Here is a 24,676-nt window from a genome sequence, read left to right as displayed (position 1 = left end):
TCTGAAGAATTTAAACTTTTTTTAGAACTGAAATTAAGGTATCCTGATTTTATGTAATTGTTTCCTACCCACCCCAAGCTTGGTAGCATCTAGGAAAGGAGACTCTTTTTCATCCTGTTCGCGCCCCCCCCCCCCCCCCCAATCAGTATTAACTTATAGACCTGATCACTTCTTTCACATATTGTGTCCAGTGTCCAATCAGGGATTCCCTCAGCTGTCAGCCCACATCTCTGGGTCTATGAAGTTTTGCTACCTTTAATTTTTGTAGTTGCTATAAAGAAAGTGAGAAATCATGAATTTTTACAGTTATTTCTCAATATATTGTCTTAATAGCTGTAGTTCCTCTTAAAATATAAAGGCAAATGTCTGTGTTGGGTTATTTCTGTTCTTTGAAAATAAGGTGAAGAAATTTGTATTAAATGTTTTAGGGCAAATAAATGGGAAAATTAAAAATTGATAAAATAGTTGGTATTTGGGGAACTGTGGTGTTAATAAGGTTCAAAAAGAATTTACATTTTATATAGTTTTACTTGAAAACTATTTACATTAGCAAAATAAGGTTTACATGTTTGATTTTTCAGTTTTTTTTTGGTTGAATTTTTAAGTCTTGAAAAAGAAAAATTCATCCTGTAGAACTTTCATATACTGATATTATTTTTCTTTGGAGATACACTAAATTGATACTTCCTAATTGGAGTGCCCAGTGTAAAACATTGATACTTCCTAATTGGAGTGCCCAGTGTAAAACATTGATACTTCCTAATTGGAGTGCCTAGTGTAAGACAGTGGTTTTCAATTAGGGTGACTTTGCTCCCCAGGGAGGGTATTTGGCAATATCTGTGATATTTTTAGTTGTCACACTGTGGGCAGAGGTGTGCCACTGGCATGTGGTTATACCCCAAGGACACTTCTGAACATCCTGCAGTACAGGGGACATTTCTCTGTAATGAAGAATTATTCAGCCTCAAATGTAAATTGGGAAACCCTGGTCTAATGGGAATATAGAATGTCTTTTGCAATTATAGGCAAGCTGGACATCTTAGTAAGAAGTGAAGAATGGATTTAGAGGAAGTATATATTATGAAATATCTAACCCGAAAGAAACAGATGTCTTTAAAAGTTACTAAAGGGTATCATCTCAGTAAAAAATTCATAATCTTTTCTTGGATGATCTCAGGAAGTAAATATTGTGTTACCATAACTTGAAAGATTGTGCTGTGTATACATTCATACACATATAGCATTCACAGTGAAATCCATATTCAGGGAAACATTGCAGAGTGAGAAGGATGGAGCAAATTTTTGAAATGTCTAGAATCAGATGTACACTCCAGATGCTGCTATTAAAATTGTAGAAGCAAAAAACTAAAAAAAAAACCCCCAAAACAAAAAACAAGCAAAGCACCCAAACCAAATAACCAAAACCCCTGCTATTTTCTTTTTATTTTATCCTTAAATAATAAAAAAATTAATGCCAAATGATTCCGCTGTATTGTTAAAAATGATTTAGGCAGAATGCTCTTTTAAAAACTCTTCCTGTTGTAGAAAAATGAGGCCTTGATTATTTATTGGGGTAACTCAGGCAACACATTTTAACTCTGTAAGCCTCAGTTTCCTAACCTATAAAATGGATATGTAACACTGTAATATAAATGAAGTGAAAATCCTTTGTAATTGTTAATATTACTGATAGTAGTGATGGAAACAGCTTTATTTGTTCTTTTTTATTTTCACAAGTCTGTTTCTTTTAACTACAGATTTCTGGGGTTTTATATTCAATAGTTGTAGAGCTAACAGTACAAATCTAAACATTTATTATCCCTGAAATTTCTTAAATAACCTATTTGTATTTGAATTTAACTTAATACTTATATTATTTACGAGCTGCTTTGTAAGTTAGATTTTCAGTGGTTTAGAAAAGTGCCTGATGGGCAAGTGCTGCTTATGCAGATAGGAAGGTTTATCTAGGTTTTTGTTGCCCACAAGCTGGTACCAGGAGATAAAATGCACAGCCTTTAGCTATTTGAGGTGTGTCCAGGATATAATTGTTTTAAGAATAACATATATTTGAAAAGGTATGTTGAAATCTAGGTCTTTTGCAATTTGTTTTAAATAGTATTGGTGCAATGTAGAATCTTTGTTAGTTTGATTTTTCAAAGTGATTTTACTGTGGAGGAGCAAGAAAATTCTCCTTTCAGAACTCTATGGCTCTTCTGTCCCTTGGGCTTGTGGAATAAGCTAGAGACTGTGATGTGTTGGATGCAAGGGTGGCTGTTGTGACCAGGAATAGGTCCAGGTGGTGTGCATTCACTTTGTAGCTCTGTAAGGCAGGCTCTGCCTATACTGTTTACTGTATTGTCCTTTACCCTATCCTTGTTACTTCCCCCTCCACTGCCAGTGGCTGGTGAAGTATCCCCCATTTGAAATGTTTGGGACTGGAATTGTTTTGTAATTAGGATTTTTTTTTCAGATTTTTGGAATATTTGTATATATATATAATGAGATTTCTTGGGGATGGGCCTCAAGTCTAAACACAAAATTCATTTGTATTTCATATATACCTTAGACATATAGTCTGAATGTAATTTTTAAATAGTATTTTTAATATACCCATGTTTTGACTTTGATGTCACATGAGGTCAGGAGTGGAATTTTCTGCCTGTGGCATCATCTCAGCCCTCAAGTGTTGGAATTTTGGAGGCTTTTGGATTTCAAATTTTGGTTTAAGGATGTTCAGCCTGTATTTTTGGAGCACAGCAGCATAAGGAAGGAGAATATGCATGAGACCAGTGCCAGGAATGAGGAAACCTACCTTCTAATTCTTCAACTCTGGTATTGCCCAGTTACGTGTTTTTTGACAAGTCACCGACCAGTGACTACTTGTTCTTTTCTTTTCTTTCTTTTTTCTTTTTATTTTTTGTGGTGCTGGGTATTGAACCCAGGGCTTTGTACATGTGAAGCAAGCAATCTACCAACTGAGCTATATCCCCAGCCCGTCTAATTGTTTCTTATCTATAAATGAAAGAGTTGGACCAAGTCTTCTTCTCTTTTGGATTTAAACTTCTGTGAGTTGAACTAGGCCTAAGCAGTCCAAGCTCTTTCTTAGTAAGTGGTACTGCCACTGCCTTTGCATTCATAATGAGAAATGGTAGTCAAGAAATATATTTATTTTTCATTTGTGTTCTTCACTTGGTAATGGTGAATACTTCACAGTCATAATAGGTTCATGCTGGTATTTGTGAATCCAAATCTAATATTACATCGTCTTAACGCTAGATAGAGTAAGACAGCTTGAGAATGAAAGAAAAATATATTTTTTTCTTTGCATTAACATATTTAAAAAAACCTTAGTATTACATATTTCTAAGCCTGTAGAGAGAGTTTTTAAACGTAATCCTTTTCTCCAGGCAAATGCTTTGTATAATGGAGGCCACCTTTCTCATTAGCTTGTCCTGTAGCAAATAAACAACAATAAAGAGTTCAATACCATAGAATAGTATACTGTTAGTTAAAGAAGTGCTTAAAAGTTTAAGCTGGAAAACACTTTTCACATATTTAAATACCATCATTAATTAAAAATTCACTCCATTTTTAGAAATAGAGCTGAGAGTTAATACTTTGGTAACCATTCTGCTAGAAAGCTCCTCTGCATTACTCAATATCATAAGATCCCTATGATGTGTTGAAAAGGAGAAAGTTCAGTGGTGACATTGTAGCTTTCCTTCTTCTTCCACCAAGACTTCCTGTTTCAATAGGGAAATGGAAAAAGTAAGAGTCTATACTGTTCCCTTTTCCTCCAACCTCTTCTCCCAGCAGTCACTGCGACCTTCTGTTAACAGTAGTCTGGATTGGATAATTTGGTATGAATAGCAAGATTCATTTGAAATGAATGTATTTTTCACTGTTTTCTTCAGTATTTACTAAAACATGAGTCATTAAAATAATTTGATTCATGGTTTAAAAGACTTCAATAATTTACTTTAGCTCACTTCCTTGAAAAATGAATGTATTTTAACATCTTGATATACTCTCAAATGAATGCAGTGTTATAAATGATAGAAATCCTAAATAAAAATAAGTACATAGCACTATATATTCCTCCCCCCACCACTGTTTTACAATATGCAAATTTAGTTTCATGGATTAGGAAATGGAATTTTTGTTCATTACTTTTTGTTTTTAATCATAGCTTTGAATTAATCTCTGTTTTATATTAAGATCATTGACCAGGGAGTTAGGAGTCATAGGTTCTATTCTTAGTACTGCCACAAAGAAGTTGTATAACCTTGGACAAATTGCCTCATCTTTTGAGACTGAAGTCTTCATATTTGTGAGAGGGATTAAATTTAAAGATCTGCTTGGTTTTGAATAGTTCTAAAGCAGAACTTGTAAATTTCTGTCTTTTAAGAAAAGGGTAAATTTTTAAATCATAACAAAAAGACCTATTTGTAGTGCCATCTCCTGCCAAGTTTCCCCCTGCAGCACTCTTTCTTCTGGTAGTGTTCCTGATAGTTCCTTGCCTGTATCCTACTTTTGGCTTATAATTCCTTTGTACAAATTTTGGTTACCCTTTTTATTTTGGATTTTTTTCACATCTCTTTTAAAATGCAGAGACAGTAGTGGAACCTACAAATATATAGGTCTGTCAGTGTTATGTCTGATTCCTGCTTGGCATCTAACCCCACCGCCCCCAACCCCAATCCCAAGAAAGTATATTTACCATCTGAATTGAAATCCTATACTCTTTCTGCTTTGCTGTTTCGAAGAGTGTATGGTGTTATTAACACACCATTGAGCCTCAGAAGATTTGAGCATTGGCTCTGCACTTGCTAGGTTGTCATAGCTTCTTATTTATTTATTTATTATTTATTTTTTTATTGGTTGTTCAAAACATTACAAAGCTCTTGACATATCATATTTCATACATTAGATTCAAGTGGGTTATGAACTCCCATTTTTACCCCAAATACAGATTGCAGAATCACATCGGTTACACATCCACATTTTTACATAATGCCATATTAGTAACTGTTGTATTCTGCTACCTTTCCTATCCTCTACTATGCCCCCTCCCCTCCCCTCCCATCGTCTCTCTCTACCCCATCTACTGTAATTCATTTCTCTCCTTGTTTTTTTTTCCTATTCCCCTCACAACCTCTCTTATATGTAATTTTGTATAACAATGAGGGTCTCCTTCCATTTCCATGCAATTTCCCTTTTCTCTCCCTTTCCCTCCCACCTCATGTCTCTGTTTAATGTTAATCTTTTCCTCCTGCTCTTCCTCCCTGCTCTGTTCTTAGTTGCTCTCATTATATCAAAGAAGACATTTGGCATTTGTTTTTTAGGGATTGGCTAGCTTCACTTAGTATAATCTGCTCTAATGCCATCCATTTCCCTGCAAATTCCATGATTTTTGTCATTTTTTAGTGCAGAGTAATACTCCATTGTGTATAAATGCCACATTTTTTTTTATCCATTCATCTATTGAAGGGCATCCGGGTTGGTTCCACAGTCTAGCTATGGTGAATTGTGCTGCTATGAACATCGATGTGGCAGTATCCCTGTAGTATGCTCTTTTAAGGTCTTCAGGGAATAGTCCGAGAAGGGCAATAGCTGGGTCAAATGGTGGTTCCATTCCCAGCTTTCCCAGGAATCTCCATACTGCTTTCCAAATTGGCCGCACCAATTTGCAGTCCCACCAGCAATGTACAAGAGTACCCTTTTCTCCACATCCTCGCCAGCACTTGTTGTTGTTTGACTTCATAATGGCTGCCAATCTTACTGGAGTGAGATGGTATCTTAGGGTGGTTTTGATTTGCATTTCTCTGACTGCTAGAGATGGTGAGCATTTTTTCATGTACTTGTTGATTGACTGTATGTCCTCCTCTGAGAAGTGTCTGTTCAGGTCCTTGGCCCATTTGTTGATTGGGTTATTTGTTATCTTATTGTTTAATTTTTTGAGTTCTTTGTATACTCTGGATATTAGGGCTCTATCTGAAGTGTGAGGAGTAAAAATTTGTTCCCAGGATGTAGGCTCCCTATTTACCTCTCTTATTGTTTCTCTTACTGAGAAAAATCTTTTTAGTTTAAGTAAGTCCCATTTGTTGATTCTTGTTATTAACTCTTGTGCTATGGGTGTCCTATTAAGGAATTTGGAGCCCTACCCCACAGTATGTAGATCGGAGCCAACTTTTTCTTCTATCAGACGCAGAGTCTCTGATTTGATATCAAGCTCCTTGATCCATTTTGAGTTAACTTTTGTGCATGGCAAGAGAAGGGGATTCAGTTTCATTTTGTTGCATATGGATTTCCAGTTTTCCCAGCACCATTTGTTGAAGATGCTATCCTTCCTCCATTGCATGCTTTTAGCCCCTTTATCAAATATAAGATAGTTGTAACTTTGTGGATTAGTCTCTGTGTCCTCTATTCTGTACCATTTGTCCACCCGCCTGTTTTGGTACCAGTACCATGCTGTTTTTGTTACTATTGCTCTGTAGTATAGTTTGAAATCTGGTATCGCTATACCGCCTGATTCACACTTCCTGCTTAGAGTTGCTTTTGGTATTCTGGGTCTTTTATTTTTCCATATGAATTTCATGATTGCTTTATCTATTTCTACAAGAAATGCCATTAGGATTTTGATTGGCATTGCATTAAACCTATAGAGAACTTTTGGTAATATCACCATTTTGATGATGTTAGTTCTGCCTATCTATGAACAGGGTATATTTTTCCATCTTCTAAGATCTTCTTCTCTCTCTCTCTTTAGGGTTCTGTAGTGTTCATTGTAAAAATCTTTCACGTCTTTTGTTAGGTTGATTCCCAAGTATTTTATTTTTTTTGAGGATATTGTGACGGGTGTTTTTCCTCATTTCCGTTTCAGAAGTTTTGTCACTGATATACAGAAATGCCTTTGATTTATGCGTGTTGATTTTATATCCTGCCACTTTGCTGAATTCATTTATTAATTCTAGTAGTTTCTTTGTAGACCCTTTTGGGTCTTCTAGGTATAGAATCATGTTTTCCGCAAATAGTGCTAATTTAAGTTCTTCTTTTCCTATTTTTATGCCTTTAATTTCTTTCATCTGTCTAATTGCTCTGGCCAGTGTTTCGAGAACTATATTGAATAGAAGTGGTGATAGAGGGCATCCCTGTCTTGTTCCAGATTTTAGAGGGAATGCCTTCAGCTTTTCTCCATTCAGAATGATGCTAGCCCGAGGCTTAGCATAGATAGCTTTTACAATGTTGAGGTAAGTTCCTGTTATCCCTAGTTTTTCTAATGTTTTGAACATAAAGGGATGCTGTACTTTGTCGAATGCTTTTTCTGCGTCTATTGAGATGATCATATGGTTCTTATCTTTGAGTCTGTTGATGTGGTGAATAACATTTATTGATTTCTGTATATTGAACCATCCTTGCATCCCAGGGATGAATCCCTGGGATGATCATGGTGCACAATTTTTTTGATGTGTTTTTGTATCCAATTCACCAGAATTTTATTGAGAATTTTTGCATCTATGTTCATTAGAAATATTGGTCTGTAGTTTTCTTTCTTTGAGGTGTCTTTGTCTGGTTTCGGAATCAGGGTGATGTTGGCCTCATAGAATGAATTTGGAAGCGCTCCCTCTTTTTCTATTTCCTGAAATAACTTGAAAAGTATTGGTATTAATTCTTCTTTAAAGGTTTTGTAAAACTCCGCTGTATACCCATCCAGTCCAGGGCTTTCCTTGGTTGGTAGTCTTTTGATTGCTTCTTCTATTTCATCCATTGATATTGGTCTGTTCAAATTGTGTGTATCCTCCTGACTCAGTCTGGGCAAATCATATGACTTAAGAAATTTATCAATGTCTTCACAATCTTCTATTTTATTGGAATATAGGTTTTCAAAATAATTTCTAATTTCTTCTGTATTTCTGTAGCATCTGTTGTGATATTGCCTTTTTCATCCCGTATGTTAGTAATTTGAGTTCTCTCTCTCTTCTTCTCTTCGTTAGCATGGCTAAGGGTCTGTAGATCTTATTTATTTTTTCGAAGAACCAACTTTTAGTTTTGTCAATTTTTTCAATAGTTTCTTTTGTTTCAATTTCATTGATTTCCACTCTGATTTTAATTATTTCTTGCCTTTTGCTACATTTGCTGTTGTTTTGTTCTTCCTTTTCTAGGGCTTTGAGATGAAGTGTGAGCTCATTTATTTGCTGTTTTTTTCTTTTTTTGAGGAATGACCTCCAGGCGATGAATTTCCCTCTTAAAACTGCTTTCATTGTGTCCCATAGATTCCGATATGTTGTGTCTGTATTTTCATTTATCTCTAAGAATTTTTTGATTTCCTCCTTTATGTCTTCTGTAACCCATTGATCATTCAGTAACATATTGTTCATTTTCCATGTGATGTAGGAGTTTTCCTTCCTTCTTTTATCATTGATTTCCAGTTTCATTCCATTATGATCAGATAAAATGCATGGTATTATCTCCACCCCTTTATATTTACTGAGGGTTGCCTTATGGCATAATATATGGTCTATTTTTGAGAAGGATCCATGTGCTACTGAGAAAAAAGTATATCCACTTGATGATGGTTGATATATTCTATATATGTTAGTTAAGTCTAGGTTATTGATTCTGATATTGAGTTCTATAGTTTCTTTATTCAACTTTGTTTGGAGGATCTGTCCAATGGTGAGTGAGGTGTGTTGAAGTCACCCATAATTATTGTGTTGTGGTCTATTTGATTCTTGAACTTGTGGAGAGTTTGTTTTATGAACGTCGCAGCACCCTTATTTGGTGCATAAATATTGATAATTGTTATGTCTTGTTGGTGAATGGTTCCTTTTAACAGTATATAATGTCCTTCCTTATCCCTTTTGATTAACTTAGTCTTGAAGTCGATTTTATTCGATATGAGGATGGCCACCGTGCTTGCTTACGAGGACCATGTGCATGGTATATTTTTTCCCAACCTTTCACCTTCAGCCTGTGTATCTCTTTTCCAATCAGATGTGTCTCCTGGAGGCAGCATATTTTTGGATTTGTTTTTTTAATCCATGTTACCAGCCTATGTCGCTTTATTGGAGAGTTTAAGCCATTAACGTTTAGAGTTACTATTGATATATGGTTTGTACTTCAAGCCATGTTTGATTATTTATCTTTTTTTTTTTTTTTTAATTTAGTTTGTATCTCCATGATTAGCTTTCCCCCCGCCCTCTGTCTTTACTGAGTTACTTCCCACTGTTGGTTTTGGTTATTGTTTTTCATTTCTTCCTCGTGTAGTGTTTTGCTCAAGATGCTTTGCAGTGCTGGTTTTCTGGCTGCAAATTCTTTTCACTTTTGTTTATCATGAAAAATTTTTATTTCGTTTTCGTACCTGAAGGTTAATTTTTACTGGATACAAAATTTTTGGTTGGCATCCATTGTCTTTCAGTGTTTGAAATACGTTGTTCCAGGATCTTTTCGCCTTCAGCGTCTGTGATGAAAAATCCGTTGTTAACCTTATTGGTTTACCCCTGAATGTAATCTGCCTCCTTTCTCTTGTAGCTTTTAATATTTTATCTTTGTTCTGTATATTGGATATCTTCATAACAATGTGTCTTAGCGTTGGTCTACTGTGATTTTGTTTGCTCGGTGTCCTGTATGCATCGACAATTTGTATATCTGTTTCCTTTTTTATTTCTGGAAAGTTTTCTATAATTATGTCATTCAGCAGGTTGCACATTCCCTTGGATTGAACCTCTATACCTTCCTCTATCCCGATGACTCTTAAGTTTGGTTTTTTTATGTTATCCCATATCTCTTGGTTATTTTTCTCGTGATTTTTTACCAGCCTTTCTGAGTTGGCTAGACTCTTTTCAAGATGATATATTTTGTCTTCATTATCTGACGTTCTGGCTTCTACTTGCTCCACTCTGTTAGTGATACTCTCATTTGAGTTTTTAATTTGGTTTATAGTTTCCTTCATTTCTAGAATTATTGTTTGATTTTTTTTATAATCTCTATCTCCTGATAAAGATGCTTATTTGCCTCTTTTATCTGTTTATGTAATTCATTTTCAATGTGTTGTTTCACTGTTTGAATTTGCTGTCTCATATTCTCTTTAAGATTCCATTCCATCTGTCTAAGGTATTCCTTGAGTTCTTTATTTGGCCATTTTTCTGATGCCTCTAGGTCCTCCTGAATATTTAGGCTGTCCTGCATTGTTTGTACTCCTTTTCTTCCTTGCTTTTTCATGCTTCTCATATTACTTCTTGTTCTGTTTGACTGCTGAGTTACTGTTTACTCCTATAAATTTATTTGATGCTTGTGAGGAAAGGTATTAGAAGGGAAGGGAAGAAGTCACTAAAGAGAATGAGAGTAAGCAGGTACAATTCAAGGAAGGGGGAATAAGGAAATTGAAAAGAAATGAAAAGACAAAAGAAAAAAATAGAAAATAAAAAAAGAAAAAAAATTAAAAAAAACTAATAATAAAATATAAAAATTAAAATAAAAAAAATAATAAAATATATTTAAAAAAATTTAAAAAATGAAAAATAAAAACCAAAATAAAAAACAATTTAATAAATGCTGTCTTAGAGTTTGATTAACTTCTCTTCCAGTAGGTGGAGCTGTGCCCACTGGGCCAAGCTTCTCCTCGCAATACGGGGGAACCAATCACTGTGCAGCAGCTCTTCCTCCCAGACTGGGCGAGTCTCCAATCCTGAGTGCCTAGGGCCTTTTCTTGTGTCTAGTCACTTCCCCACTTTTCCTCAAGCCAGGCCCTGCTCACCGGTGACGCTCACCACAATACTGGCTACACACCAGGTCTGCTGCTCCCAGGAGCCCTATTTTCTTGAACAATTGTGCACTCTCTCCCTGTTTGCCATTCCCTCAGACCCTAAGTTTGTGGAGCTTGGGGCTGAGAACCCTCAGCGAATTTTGCTTGTCCTCCGGTAGCCACGTCCCCGGTAGCTGGTGCAAGAGACCTCAGTTGTCAGCGCTGGTGGGACTGGTAACTGGGGGTTCCGCGCCTCGAGTCCCGCGCCACTCCTGATTTCCTCGGTCTGACTATCGCTCTCACGGGAGAGCTGGGAGGGGCTCTTAAGGTTTCCCTGCTGTGTGGAGAGGAAGGGCTAGTGGGTTACACACCTGTTGCTGCTGGTTTCAATGAAGTTATCTCCTCCGCCGCATTCTGGTGACGTCAGTTCTCTGCCATGGTGGTATCCCATGCAAATCGTGACAGTTCGTTCCCTTTGCTGGGTGACTGATGCAACGGGTGGGTCTTGACCGGCTCTCCCAAGCCCCGTCTCAATCCTGTGGCCACTACCTATGAAGGCTGGGTTGATATTAATCTCCGCAGGTTCAGAAGGGCCGACCAGTTGTTTCAGTGGGATCGTTTAGTGCTGAGTCACAGTGGTTTGTCTGCGAGATGCAGGCAAACGGGAGCTTGAATTCAGCCGATCTGGGCTCAGTGTCGGTTGTCATAGCTTCTTAGATCACTGTGTAACTTCATTAAGCCTCAATTTCTCTTTTTTATTATATATGTTCCACCTCCTGCCCAGGAGGCTACAAGGATTCAGTAATATAATAGATGTGAAAGTGTTTTCTAAAATATAAGTTTATGTTTTTATTGTAATTATTTCCACCCCATATTGTATCTATCCTAAATCAGTTAAGTCAATATTTATTAAGTGCCTACTATGAGGAAAATTAGTAAGAATTTCCTAAGTAGTAACCTACGAGATTTATATAAAGTTAAGTGTTAAGTATCATAAGAATGATATAGCCTAAACTTCTGTGAAAGTTCAGAAGGATTATTTTCAGCTGGAGGCATTTAGTATCAGCACTATATTTCTTACATTTTTTTTTATTGGCAATTATGTGTTTTCAAAATAATTCCTGGATTTAGGCAAAGTTGTTCCATATTATTGTCAGCTTCATTTGATTTTTATTCATAAAAATACTACCTTTATTGTTTTCTGTAATTTAGTAAGCACTTCTTTTTTTTGTTTATTTTCTAAGTGACTAACTTTTGGTATCATTTGGTAATTTAATGGATTTAACTTCACTTCCATCTTCCGGTTCATTAAGAAAGATTATCAGATAAGTTTTGATTCAGGATTCACTATTTTAGGATACTTCTTAAAATATTCTTCAGGATTTACTTTGATACTTCATGTGTAGCTTTCCAGTAGTATGTGTTCATCCAAAAATGTTTGTAGTTTATTCCTGAGAATTGTGTAGAGTCTTCTCTGAAACTCAGACTATACCTATTCCTTACTCTCATCCTTTAGACCTGACAGTCCAGCATAGGACACTACTTCACAGAGCTTTCCACGTTGCCCATCTTCTTGGTCTCTTTGAATGGGTTAAGATTTAAGAGCCATCTGCCTGTAGGATTGGCTTCAGTGCTTTCCTTGTTGGCAGAGTCAGGTGTATTTATCTCCAATTGTTAGTCATCATGTTTTTTTTTTTTTTTCCCCTCTTAAGATTAAGCACTGATATTTATTCTTCCTTTAGGTTTTCAGGAGCTTCCTATGAGTGCTGCATATTCTTAGTCCTGGTGATCTGGCTTCAGCAGTAGTTACTAGGTTATCTTGAAGGAAAACTAAATCATTTTTCAGTATTCAGATAAATATAAAATGGTTGATGTTTATTATCTGTTTTAGTTATTTTTATTTAGATGGTGGTTTTAGCATTCATAAGATATGCATGAAACTGTTGCTGTCAGAGCAGTGTGCAATGTGGTGAACATTTGCTAGACAGTGCCTTGCCTAGTTAGGGCACTCATCTGCTGGTTGAAGGAATGAATGCACTTTTACCTCTTTAGGCCAGAGCTGGTGTTAGTCTGAAATCTGCTGCTGTTCCTCCCTTCCTTTTGTTTAGGACTAGCAGCTCCTCCTTCAGTGCAAATAACTTAGATAACACTGATATGTTTTAGAGAGGAAGTGTGCATTTATTTGTTAGACTCTAGGTAGCAAAATTGATAGGTCTTTTGTTATTTTTCTGAGTCTGTAGTTAATGTGGATATTAGGGGTAGGAAAGATTTATGTGAAAATATTGATATCATATTGACATTAAAACTTGTTTTAGTTTCCCATATTGTAATTTGTACAATAATTTCATATAAAAGTAATAAAAACTAGAAAATAATGAAAACCACTATTAAAAAAGCCATCCTTAATCCCACCTCCCAGTAATAATAATTTTTAATCTCTGTCAGTCTTTCTAAATAGACATGTTTAAGTCTGTTAACCAAATTGTCACATTCAGCATTGTACATCTTTGTTTTTTTTTAAATACTTAGTTGGACACAATACCTTTGTTTTATTTATTTATTTTTATGTGGTGCTGAGGATTGACCCCAGGGCCTTGCATGAGCTAGGCGAGCATTCTACTGCTGAGCAACAACCCCAGCCCCAAGCATTCCACATCTTTAATACCATGTATTACTTTATCAAAGAACCAAAGTTCACTGCAATGCAAACAGCTGTTTTTTGTATTTGTTACTTTGGCACCAGAGGTGAATCCAGGGGCACTCAACCACTGAGCCACATCCCTAGCTCTTTTTATTTTTTGTTTTGAGATAGGATCTTGCTAAATTGCTGAGGCTGGATTTGAACTTGCAATCCTCCTGCCTCAGCCTCCTGAGCCGCTGGGATTACAGTTGTATACCACTGCTCCTGACAAACAGCCATCTTTTTATAAGAACATTTATATTTTTACATATTATGTTAGTGCCTTAACAAGTGTTATAAAAATTTCATCTCCAATGCAGAGGACTTAGTTAACTATCTCTGGTGACACCTGAGTCACCATTTGGGAGTCTTTGAGTAGAACAGTCAAAAACTCGTAAGCAGGTTTGAAAGTCTCCACGTGGACCTTTGATCTTGTGTTTGAGTGGCTTCAAATGTGCTGTAATGTCTATGCAGATACCTTTTGTTAGTTGATTTGAGTTGCCAATTTCAGTTTAGTGTAATTCATCATGTTACAGAATTAAACTGGGAAATAGTTGTTCACTTTGTGTAATTTTAGAGCATTGTTAATACTCAAGGGTTTTTTTTTTAATCCCCCACTTGCCTAACACATGCTTTCACAGTCACTTCATTTTTCAGCAGTGATGGCATTCTGTCAGTTCTGCCTCTAAAATCAGTCTTCCCTGTGACTCCACCTCTATATGACCTTGAAGTTATGGCCTTGTTTCAAGTTTTAATTTCTCTTTAGAATATTCTAGAAGATGCTTGACTGCCTGTATTTTTCCCCCTTCCTTCCTGTTATAATGCTATAATATTTTCTACCCATTCATGAAGTTTCTTACCTCCTTCTCTTCCTTTATTGTTTTTAGCAAAGTATTTTAGAAAATTTGAAAACTGCATGTACATAGAAAATGAACTTTATTGTGTAGAAATGAGCATTGTGGGTGTCTTTTTTTTAACACTTGTTTTTGTTTGTGGGTGCTGTGTACATGCACGTGTGTGTGTATATATATAAACTTATAAAATTGGATCAATCTGTGTGTTCTTTAGCCTTTTAAAAATCTTAGTATTATCATGTGGGATTAGGCCCCAACTTCCTTAATAAGACTCCAATAGTGCAAGAATTAAGCCAAAAATCAATAAAGGGGATAGAATCAAACTAAAAAGTTTCTTCTCAGCAAAAGAAACAATCTGTGAGGTGTTGACATCCAGTTCGAGTCTACATCCTGGGAGCAAAGGTTTACCCCTCATACATCAGATAGAGCACTAATCTCTAGGGTATATAAAGAACTCAAAAAGCTAAGCATTGAAAAAAACAAATAACCTAGTCAACAAATGGGCCAAGGACCTGAACACACACTTCTCAGAAGATGATGTACAGTCAGTCAACAAACATATGAAAAAATGTTCATCATCTCTAGCAATCAGAGAAACTCAAATCAAAACTACTCTAAGATATCATCTCACTCCAGTCAGAATGGCAGCTATTATGAAGACAAACAACAGTAAGTGTTGGCGAGGATGTGGGGAAAAAGGTACACTTATACATTGCTGGTGGGACTGCAAATTGGTACAGCCAATTTGGAAAGCAGAATGGAGATTCCTTGGAAATCTGGGAATGGAACCACCATTTGACCCAGCTATCCCTCTCCTCGGACTATACCCAAAGGACTTAAAAACAGTATACTATTGGGACACAGCCACATCAGTGTTTATAGCAGCACAATTCACAATAGCTAAACCGTGGAGCCAACCTAGATGCCCTTCAGTGGATGAGTGGATAAAAAAATGTGGCGTGTATACACAATGGAATTTTACTCAGCAATAAAAGAGAATAAAATCATGGCATTTGCAAGTAAATGGATGGCGTTGGAGAAGATCATGCTAAGTGAAGTTAGCCAATCCCAAAAAAACAAATGCCAAATGTTTTCTCTGATATAAGGAGGCTAATTCATCTTGGGGTAGGGAGGGGGAGTATAGGAGGAATAGATGAATTCTAGATAGGGCAGAGGGGTAGGAGGGAAAGGGAGGGGGCAGGCGATTAGCAAGGATGGTGGAATGTGATGGACATCATTATCCAAAGTACATGTAGGAAGGCTCCAATTATATGTCAACATATAATTTATATACAACAGATATATGAAAAATTGTGATATATATGTGTAATAAGAATTGTAATGCAAAAAAGGAAAAAAGTACATGTATAAAGGCATGAATTGGTGTGAACATACTTTATATACAAAGATATGAAAAATTGTGCTCTATATGTGTAATAAGAATTGTAATGCATTTCACTGTCGTATATTTAAATAAAATAAAATAAAATAAAAATCTTAGTATTGCCTGGTGTGGTGGGGCATGTCTGTAAATCCTAGTGGCTCAGGAGGCTGATTCAGGAGGATCATGACTTGAAAACCAGCCTCAGCAAAAGCGAGGCACTAAGTAACTCAGTGAGACCTTGTCTGTAAATAAAATAAAAAATAGCGCTGGGGATGTGGCTCAGTGGTCGAGTGCTCCTGAGTTTAATCCCTGATACCCCATTTCCCCCCCCACACAAAAAAAACCACTAATATTTTGTGAACATTTTCCCATGTCTTTCTACATTTTTTTGCTCTGTAATACAGATGTATTATGATTTATTCTTCCTTGCTGGACACTTGGGTCTTTAGGTCCCTTCTTTGCCATGTAATCTTAACTCTTAGCATTATGTTCTTAGAATTTGGTACTTTGTCATGACAGGTTATGCTAATTGGTATTTTAATGTTGTATTTTTTCTTTTTTTACAGGTAATGTGGCTTTAGATAATCTACAGATAAAAGAAAATGCTCTGGTAAGTTTGTTTTAAACTATGCTAAAAATTCAGTTAATTTGGTAAGCTCTTAGAAACCTTTGGTTACTAGGCATCTGGTACCAGGTACAAGATAAAGTGATTGAGTCACTCAAAGCAAGATTACTTATTTAACAGTTAATGGAAAATTTGAGATTAAAGATTTGGAATATTTTTCCCCTAGTGATCAATATACTGTCTCTGAAAATGCAATGTTTTTTCTTGCCTTAATTTGACTATACAGCTTTTCAAGTCTGCATTTTTTTTTACAGAAACATTTTTCTTCAGAATTATCTTTTAAATAAGGGCTTGATTTTAAACAGTCTCCCTAGTCTTATGGTATTATGGTAATATTAAGAGCTAAAATAGTAATTTTATTCTGTGTCTTATACTTTGCGTTATTTTCTGTTTAGCTAAAAACGAGACTCACCTTCTTCCCCATTAGGTTTATATTTAGCCTATATCTGTTTCTTTGTGGCTTAAATAAGATGAGAAGTTTAGCCTGGCACACAGTAGATACTCAAAATAATTTAAAATTTTCTTTTCTTCCTTTATATAGCATGTCACAATTTTTAAAATTTCCTTTAAAAATTTAGAACTCATGATTTTATTGCTAGAGTTTAGAATAAAGCTTATTTTTTGACAAGATTTTATAAGAACATAAATATAAATAGAATGTGGGGACAGAGTATATATCACCTACTTAGAAGATAAATCCAACATTAGTCTAATTTGTGTTAGCCTAATTTGCATTTCGGGTATAATTAAATTAAATATTTTGTGATTTATTCTCCATTACTTGTCATAATAGACTCCTTTCCCAATATAACCACATTGGTGAGGTTTTAATTTTGGATATGGGTTCTTTACATTTATTTGGTGTAAAAGTTATTTTAAGAAGCTAAAAATGAGCATGAAACCAGTTTCAGAAGTAGGTAGTTATGGTTTGTATCCTGTTTAGATTGAATTCCCTTGAATTTATCTTTTCTGTCTTCTGGGAGGGCAGAATTACTCTTATTGCCAGTGAAGGGTTTTTGTTTGTTTTTTGGTCTAAAAAAGATTTTTCTTTTAAAAATTATTAGTATTTTGTTCAGTTCCCATTCATTTAGAATGCTCAATTAATCAGATTATCATGTAAATTGATTATTTTAGTTACTTGTAACCTAAAGTACTGTGTTTCTGTGGCCACATTTTCATATTACTCCCGTGTATTAAGGTAATGCCTATTGGGAAGTCTGTACTGACTGGTTTAGTTATTAATAATTCTGAAGACTCTGGTGGTCATTATGAATATCAGTTATTGTTTAGTATTCTGTGAATAAAAAAAAGTAATTTGAATTTTCTAATAGTTTGAATCTAAATAAGTGAAAATCTTTTATTATTGGTTCGTGTTTGTCTTCAGCTTACAGGAAATGCTACTTTAGTAAATGATATGTTGGGAATCTACCTTTACTTTAAAAACTTTTATTCTTTTAAGAAATATTTGATTTGAGACAATTATTCAGATATTATAGCCAACTAATTTATGTGAAAGTACTCTATTCCTTTTCTTGTTCTAGCATTTTGGATAAACAATGTTCCTGTGTTTAAGTTCATGGAATTTTCATTTGTTTTATTGGAACAAGTAACCAGTTTATCCAATTACTTTATAAAACTACAAACTCTTTTCCATTTTTGTAAGTCAAAGTTTAATAAAACTCTTTGGCTATAAAGCATACAGTTTATGAGTTATTCAAATATAGAGAATTTGTGTTTTTTTTTTCTTTCTAGGTGAGTGTATTTAAATGATGATACAAAAATGTTTTTTTTTTGGGGGGGGATTGCTTAATAATTTAAGATGTCATTTACACTTTTTTCTTCCTTCTGAAGAGTGAATTGGATGTTCCTTTTAAAGTCAAGGCTGGCCAAATTGGTAAGTATTTCACTCTTCATTTGAATTATTATTAGTCCTTTTAGTTCTTTATTTTGCATGTACTGTTTAATCTAAGAAATATTTTTTAACTTGATTAAAACATGAGAGATTTTTGGTTTATCTTAATTTTAGAGTTCTAAGCTTATATATTATACCTATATACTTCAGTATTTTTTTTTAAAGGGTAGAAAATCACCTTCTAAAATGAAAGGTATGTGAATTGCAGTCATGTTCTTCAGGCTTTGATTCTGCTGCACAAAATATGTCTTCATTTTCAGAACTCATAACTTGTGTGCTTTTTCTGTATATGTGAGAGTAGAATAATTTGAAAACTCTGTTAAGTAAACTTTAAAATATAACTTGTTTTCCTCAAGTTTGTTCAACCATTTTCACTTAATATGTTATGCCGCAGTGTGGTATGGAGGATATATTTTGGTAAGTACAAAGTTTTCTTCTTTGCAGCTACACTCTTAGATTAAGACCATTGATACTAAACACATATCTTTGTAGAAGAAAGTTTTTAACAGAAAATTTAATTTACAAAATTCTCCCAATTAGTTCATGCTACCTGATTTTTTACTTAATGTATATCTCTCTATATGTAAACATAAATTACATAATTACAACCCTAAATAGCTTACTCTTTATAATTTTCACTTATACCATGTCCTTGATCCTACTTATAGCACCTTGCTGTTATACCACATTGCTTCTCTTCTTGATTTAGTATTTTGAATTCTAGGAAGGCTTTGTCTTTTATACTGTTTGGGTCCATTTTACATAAATTACATGTATCCTTTTAATATAAAGGAACATGAGTTTGCTTTTGTCATTTGTAATAGAAGTCATTACCTGAAATTGAAAGTATCTATGGGACATGTGCCATCTTTTTGTTTGTTAAGTACTGCCAACTATGGTAATATTGTTCTAGTAGTGCTCTAGAAGTATTATTGTGGCCCTGTGTGCTTTATTGAAATCTTAGAGTATAGATGTTGTAGCCATTCATTCATCCTTTTACCTTTGAAATATTTATGCATACATGCTGAATATGTCTAATCAAGTACTGTGGGAGAATCAAGAATGAAGATGATGTCTTTGTTTTCAAGGATGTGATAGAGATCTAAAATTAGGACATATAGTAAAATTGTTTTTCCAGTGTATTGGATAAATTATAGTAGACTAAAGAAATTTTGCATTATTTACTATATTCTTATAATTAGATTTATATGTTGAAGGAGCTTTTCTAGTGGTTTAAATATGTTCTTATAACTTTTAAAGTATAATAAGGATTTAATAGCTTCTCCAGAGTTGCTCAGTTACAAGAGACCCATTACATAATAAGGGATGCAAAGCATATTCGTCCTTTATCTTGGTTAATAGAGTGTTTATTTTTTTATTTTATATATATATATATATATGTAGAGAGAGAGAGAGGGAGAGGGAGAGAGGGAGAATTTTTTAATATATATTTTTCAGTTTTCGGTGGACACAACATCTTTATTTTATTTTTTATGTGCTGAGGATCAAACCCAGTGCCCCGCGCATGCCAGGCGAGCGCATTACTGCTTGAGCCACATCCTCAGCCCCAGAGTGTTTATATTAGTTGTTGAATTTCTTCTCAGGTTAGAATATTATACCTCAGCTGTAGATTTTTTTTTTTTTTTTTAACACAATGCCTTTATTTTTATGTGGTGCTGAGGATCGGACCTGAGTCCCGCCCATGCTAGGTGAGCACTCTACCACTTAGCCACAATCCCAGCCCCTCAGCTATAGATTTTTAAAGGGGCATTTCCCACTATTTCAGTCTTATGCTCATGGAGAAGGCAGTTAAATAAATGGTTACAAGATTATGAGATAATTACAAATTGTATCAGTTATAAATATATGCAATGCCTAGTATAAAACAATAAGAATTAGAAGTGACCCAAAAGTATACTAGCATTACCTCTAAACTCCCATGACCTGGGAGCCATTTAAGAAACTCACCAGGTTTATAGGCTGAAATGAAAATAAAATCTAAATGGAGAAATAATTTGATATTTTAACCCTGGAATAGATTCCCAGGTAAAACTGTCCAGGTGACCAAAATATCACACTTTACATAGCATTATTTTATTTCCTTTTCATCTTTTTATATTGTTTATCAAGTCTTTGCACTTTGAGCATCTTCATTTAAAAATGCTAGTGTAAGTGACTTAGTCATTCACATACTAGCATGAGTTGAATCAGATTCTGTTCTCCTAAAAGTCTTGATCATCAGCACTGAGAGAACTGCAGCTTTTATCATGTTATTTTTTTTTTTTTTTTACAGTTATGATATGGAAGGTAGTTTACATTGGAATCTAAATAAAAAATGCAAAAGGGTTGAGGATGTGCCTCAGTGGTTGAGTGCCCCTGAATTCAATCCTGTTACCAAAATAAAACAAGCAAACAAACAAAAAAAACAAAAACAAAACCATATAAAACTTCAAGGGTAGGAAAGGTTTGGACAGAATTCTAGTAGTAGTGTTGAGGGCAGACTGGCGGCTGCCTGGAGCCCTGGAAAGAGGGATAACTGGAGATGGGAAAGTATAAAGAAAGTACAAAAGACAGATTTTTTTCCCTTTCAAAATTTAGCTGTATTCTTTTTTCTGTCCTTTTTTCTTTTTCCTGTAGAACCCTAAATATGTAAATATTAGAGCCAGAGTTTATCTACATTGTGACAGTTTCTGTGGACTCTTTCCTGAAGGGCCTGGTACTAATACTATTGTTTCTAAGAGAGAAAATGTGTTCTGCCTTTCAAGTGATTTATAAGTAGATTTTTGGAATGTAACCAGTCTGAGTTATGTAATAATAGAGTCATATTAATATAACACCATAAAACAGTTATGACTTTCTTTTAAAGCTCACCTCTTGCTGTCCTAGCAACTTTATATACTGTCAAAGATCTATTCCTTGGGACCCTTCTCTATGTTGCTACTTCAACTCCTGGGATCTTGTACACATATTATTTTTAGAGATTTAGTTGTTGTTGTGAATATAACAGTATATGCAATATTCAGATGAGTTCTGGTTCCAGCAAACCATATTTAGTATGTAATATGTTGTATGTAATATGTAATATTTATCAGCTCCCAGTCTGCCCTCCACACTACTATTAGAATTCTGTCCAAACCTCTCCTACCCCTGAAGTTTTATATGGTTTTGCTAATGACCTGTGTGGACTTAAGCATGTCAGTCTAACCTTTCTGGGACTGAATTTCCTTTTTTTAGGGGGAGAGGTACCAGGAATTGAACTCAGGAGCACTTTACCACTGAGCCACATCTCCAGCCCTAATTTATATTTTATTTAGAGACAGGGTCTCACTGAGTTGTTTAGTGCCTCGCTGTTGCTGAGGCTGGCTTTGAACTTGCCATCCTCCTGTCTCAGCCTCCTGAGCTGCTGGGATTACTGGCATTTGCCACCATGCCTGTTGAATTTCCTATTTTTCAAAATTGAAAAAATAGCCACTGCATTTATCCTTCAGTTTTGTAATATTAAATGAAATACTAGCTCTCAAAAAGTTTGGAGAGTATAAAGATAAAGCATAATGTGAATATTTACTTATAATGGTACTATTATATGGAAAATATCTTTGTTAACTTGAATCTTGGAGTCTTTTCATTTTTTTCCTGAGCAATGTAAACACAATATGCATGGAGAGTTTTGTTATACTTTTTTCTTAATGGAAAGTAAGAAATTTATTATCTACTTGAGCAGTCAAATAAACATTTAAGATTGAAATTATATTTCTTTAGATAAATTAACTTTGAAGATTCCTTGGAAAAACCTTTATGGAGAAGCAGTTGTTGCTACCCTCGAGGGATTATACCTGCTTGTTGTCCCTGGAGCAAGTATGTCATTTTATGTATATCAGTAACATCACAATGAAATTAATTGTTACCTAAGTAACAAAAATTGGGCTAAGTATTTTAATGTATTTAGTAAGCTAGAAGGTAATATAAATAAACTAATCACATATATTTATGCAAAATACACATCTTACATATGTATGTATGCTACATTGTCACATTTATTTATAAAATATTTTTTGTTATTGTTGAAAACAGAGTAAATTCAGCCTATTTTAAAATTATGATGTTCTCTATGTGTAATTATTTTGCATCTAACACTTCCTGTTGAGATGCATTAGACAGATTAGAGAATGTAATAAATTTAAAAGATGTACTAGATAAAAGGGTATATGTATTTTATGATTGCTGGTACATATTCTTGAATTACTTTGAAAGTCTTTTTTATCAACCTTTATTGATACCAGGTGGTATTGGATATGAAATTATTTTGGGGTTTACTAAAATTTTTTATAACTCAGATAATAACTGACAATAGTCTGATATATTTTCTGTCTTCCTTTTGTTTCTGTTTTACTTACTTTCTCTTTTCCACCTTTTCCTCATCTTCTTTTTCCTTATAAGCTTTTCCTTCCTTCCTTCTTTTTGATGTTTTATAAGAAAATGGTCTTCATTAATGTTTAAACATTTTGTAAAACTAAGAATGCAGAAGTTGGGGCTGGGGTTGGGGCTCAGCGGTAGAAAGCTCGTCTAGCACATGCGAGGCCCTGGGTTCAATCCTCAGCACAACATAAAAATAAATAAATAAATATATTGTGTCCACCTAAAAAAACCTAAAAAAAAATGTATGTATGTATGTATATGTATATATATATATATATATATATATATATATATATATATATATATAATTTTTTTTTAAAGATATTATGTCCAACTATAACTAAAAAATAAATATTAAAAAAAAGAATGCAGAAGTGTTTTTCAGGTTTAAAAACAATTTTTGTATATGATTTATGCAATTAGGCTGAAATTTTTCCACTTAATTACTTACTAAATCCACTTCTTCTTATACAATTAACTGTGTATTTTAGGTATTAAGTATGATGCTGAGAAGGAAGACAAATCTTTGCAGGATATTAAGCAGAAAGAACTTTCCCGAATTGAAGAAGCCCTTCAAAAAGCAGCAGAGAAAGGTATAGTAAATTTATGTTTTAGGTAATATAAATATTCCTATATATTTTAGATATATTTAGTGCCCTTTAAAGAGGATGCTTTCATAAGCCTTCTTAAGCTGTAGTTCTAAAGAATCTTCTTTTAAAATTATATTTCAAGATGTTGATTATAAACTTTTAAAGAACTACATTTAAGACTTGACTTTTTCTGTGTGATTTTTCTCTCTCTGCCAGTTTGTTTTTCACACTTTTCTTAACCAGTCATTTTTACTATGCTATCAGAAGACTTTCAAATTCTATAAATTCCTGCAGTTTTGGTCAAGCCCTAAGAATTTCTTTGGATGCATTTTTACCTGTGTTCTTGCAAGATAATGAGTTTAAGTACATTATTACAGTGAAATATGTTCAGTAGAAATTCTCTTGTCATTCTAGTTGTAGTTGTCTCTCTTGATATTGTTTGGGATATTTAAAAAAATTTGACTCTTTCAGTATCAATGTTTAAATATCTTGCTTTAAGTTTTAATTTTTGTTTTTATTGAAAGAGATCTGATGATTTGATGGTTTAAATTTTGATTTTGGCTTATAATGTAAGAATGATGAGAAAAAAGTCTGTAGAGTGATGAGTTGGACTTTGCTAAACATTCAGTTTATTTCTTACTATATTGAGATAAATTATTTTTCCTTAATTGTTAAGAAATATAGTAACCTCAATTTGCATTTCAGTATTCTTTTCTAATTTTTGTGGATATAGGTCACATATTCATATTATAGTAGTCATGTGAATGATAAAAGATAACCCTGACCTTTAGATGCTTTACATTTTGACATTATTAATTAATAGTTATTGCTTAGTTGCTTCTTTTCAGACTTATTTTTCTACTTCTTTCTTGATTTTAAAAGCATGAAAGCACTATTGCACACATGTAGGGACTCAGGAAGAAGAGAAGATGATTAAAGTGTAAACAGCAGTACATGAAAGTAAAAATAAAATCCTCATGCTGATTTGCTCTAAAAAAGTATTTTTATTTATTTCACTTGCTAAACTGGAGTGTTGCTTAATATTATGGAAAAAAATGAAAATATAACTGTGATTTCATTTTTGAAGATTTAGCTTTAACAAACTCTTTGATAGTTTTTTCCTTTCATTTCACTGGAGTGAGTTTATTTTCTTGTGAAGGCTATCATAAAGGGAAAGCTTAATCCATAGTAAAGTCAGAAGATTACTAAATGCTAGATTCTATATCTGCAATGTTAATTTTATCAAAGTAATATATTTGCACACTTAAAAATGAAATAGTTTTGCCAAAAAAACTTAGGATAAAAAATGGTAGTCCCCTTTTACTACTCTTCTGACCTGCTCCTTAAAGGGAACTGTATTTTTTGCAATATTAACATTCTATCATTATCTATTTTATTAATCTAAGGAATTATCTAGGACTTCCAAGATAATTAGTAGTTAAGGAGTTTATGTCTTTGTCTCCTTTCACCA

General features: G+C 34.1%; 1 protein-coding gene across 2 annotated transcripts in view; it reads left to right on the top strand.

The window, feature by feature from the left end:
• Vps13c (vacuolar protein sorting 13 homolog C) overlaps positions 1-24,676 on the top strand; it is a 196,215-nt gene that overhangs the window by 2,007 nt on the left and 169,532 nt on the right. For both annotated transcript variants that reach the window (XM_027925076.3, XM_027925084.2), the window contains exons 2-5: positions 16,229-16,272; positions 18,139-18,181; positions 21,959-22,054; positions 23,107-23,208. In XM_027925076.3, the coding sequence (XP_027780877.2) occupies positions 16,229-16,272; positions 18,139-18,181; positions 21,959-22,054; positions 23,107-23,208 (285 nt within the window). The remainder of the gene's footprint in view (positions 1-16,228; positions 16,273-18,138; positions 18,182-21,958; positions 22,055-23,106; positions 23,209-24,676) is intronic.

This window comes from Marmota flaviventris, chromosome 2 (genome assembly GCF_047511675.1).
Source record: "Marmota flaviventris isolate mMarFla1 chromosome 2, mMarFla1.hap1, whole genome shotgun sequence".
In the NCBI taxonomy this organism is placed as follows: Eukaryota; Metazoa; Chordata; class Mammalia; order Rodentia; family Sciuridae; genus Marmota; species Marmota flaviventris.
This window is presented reverse-complemented; position numbering and strand designations above follow the sequence as displayed.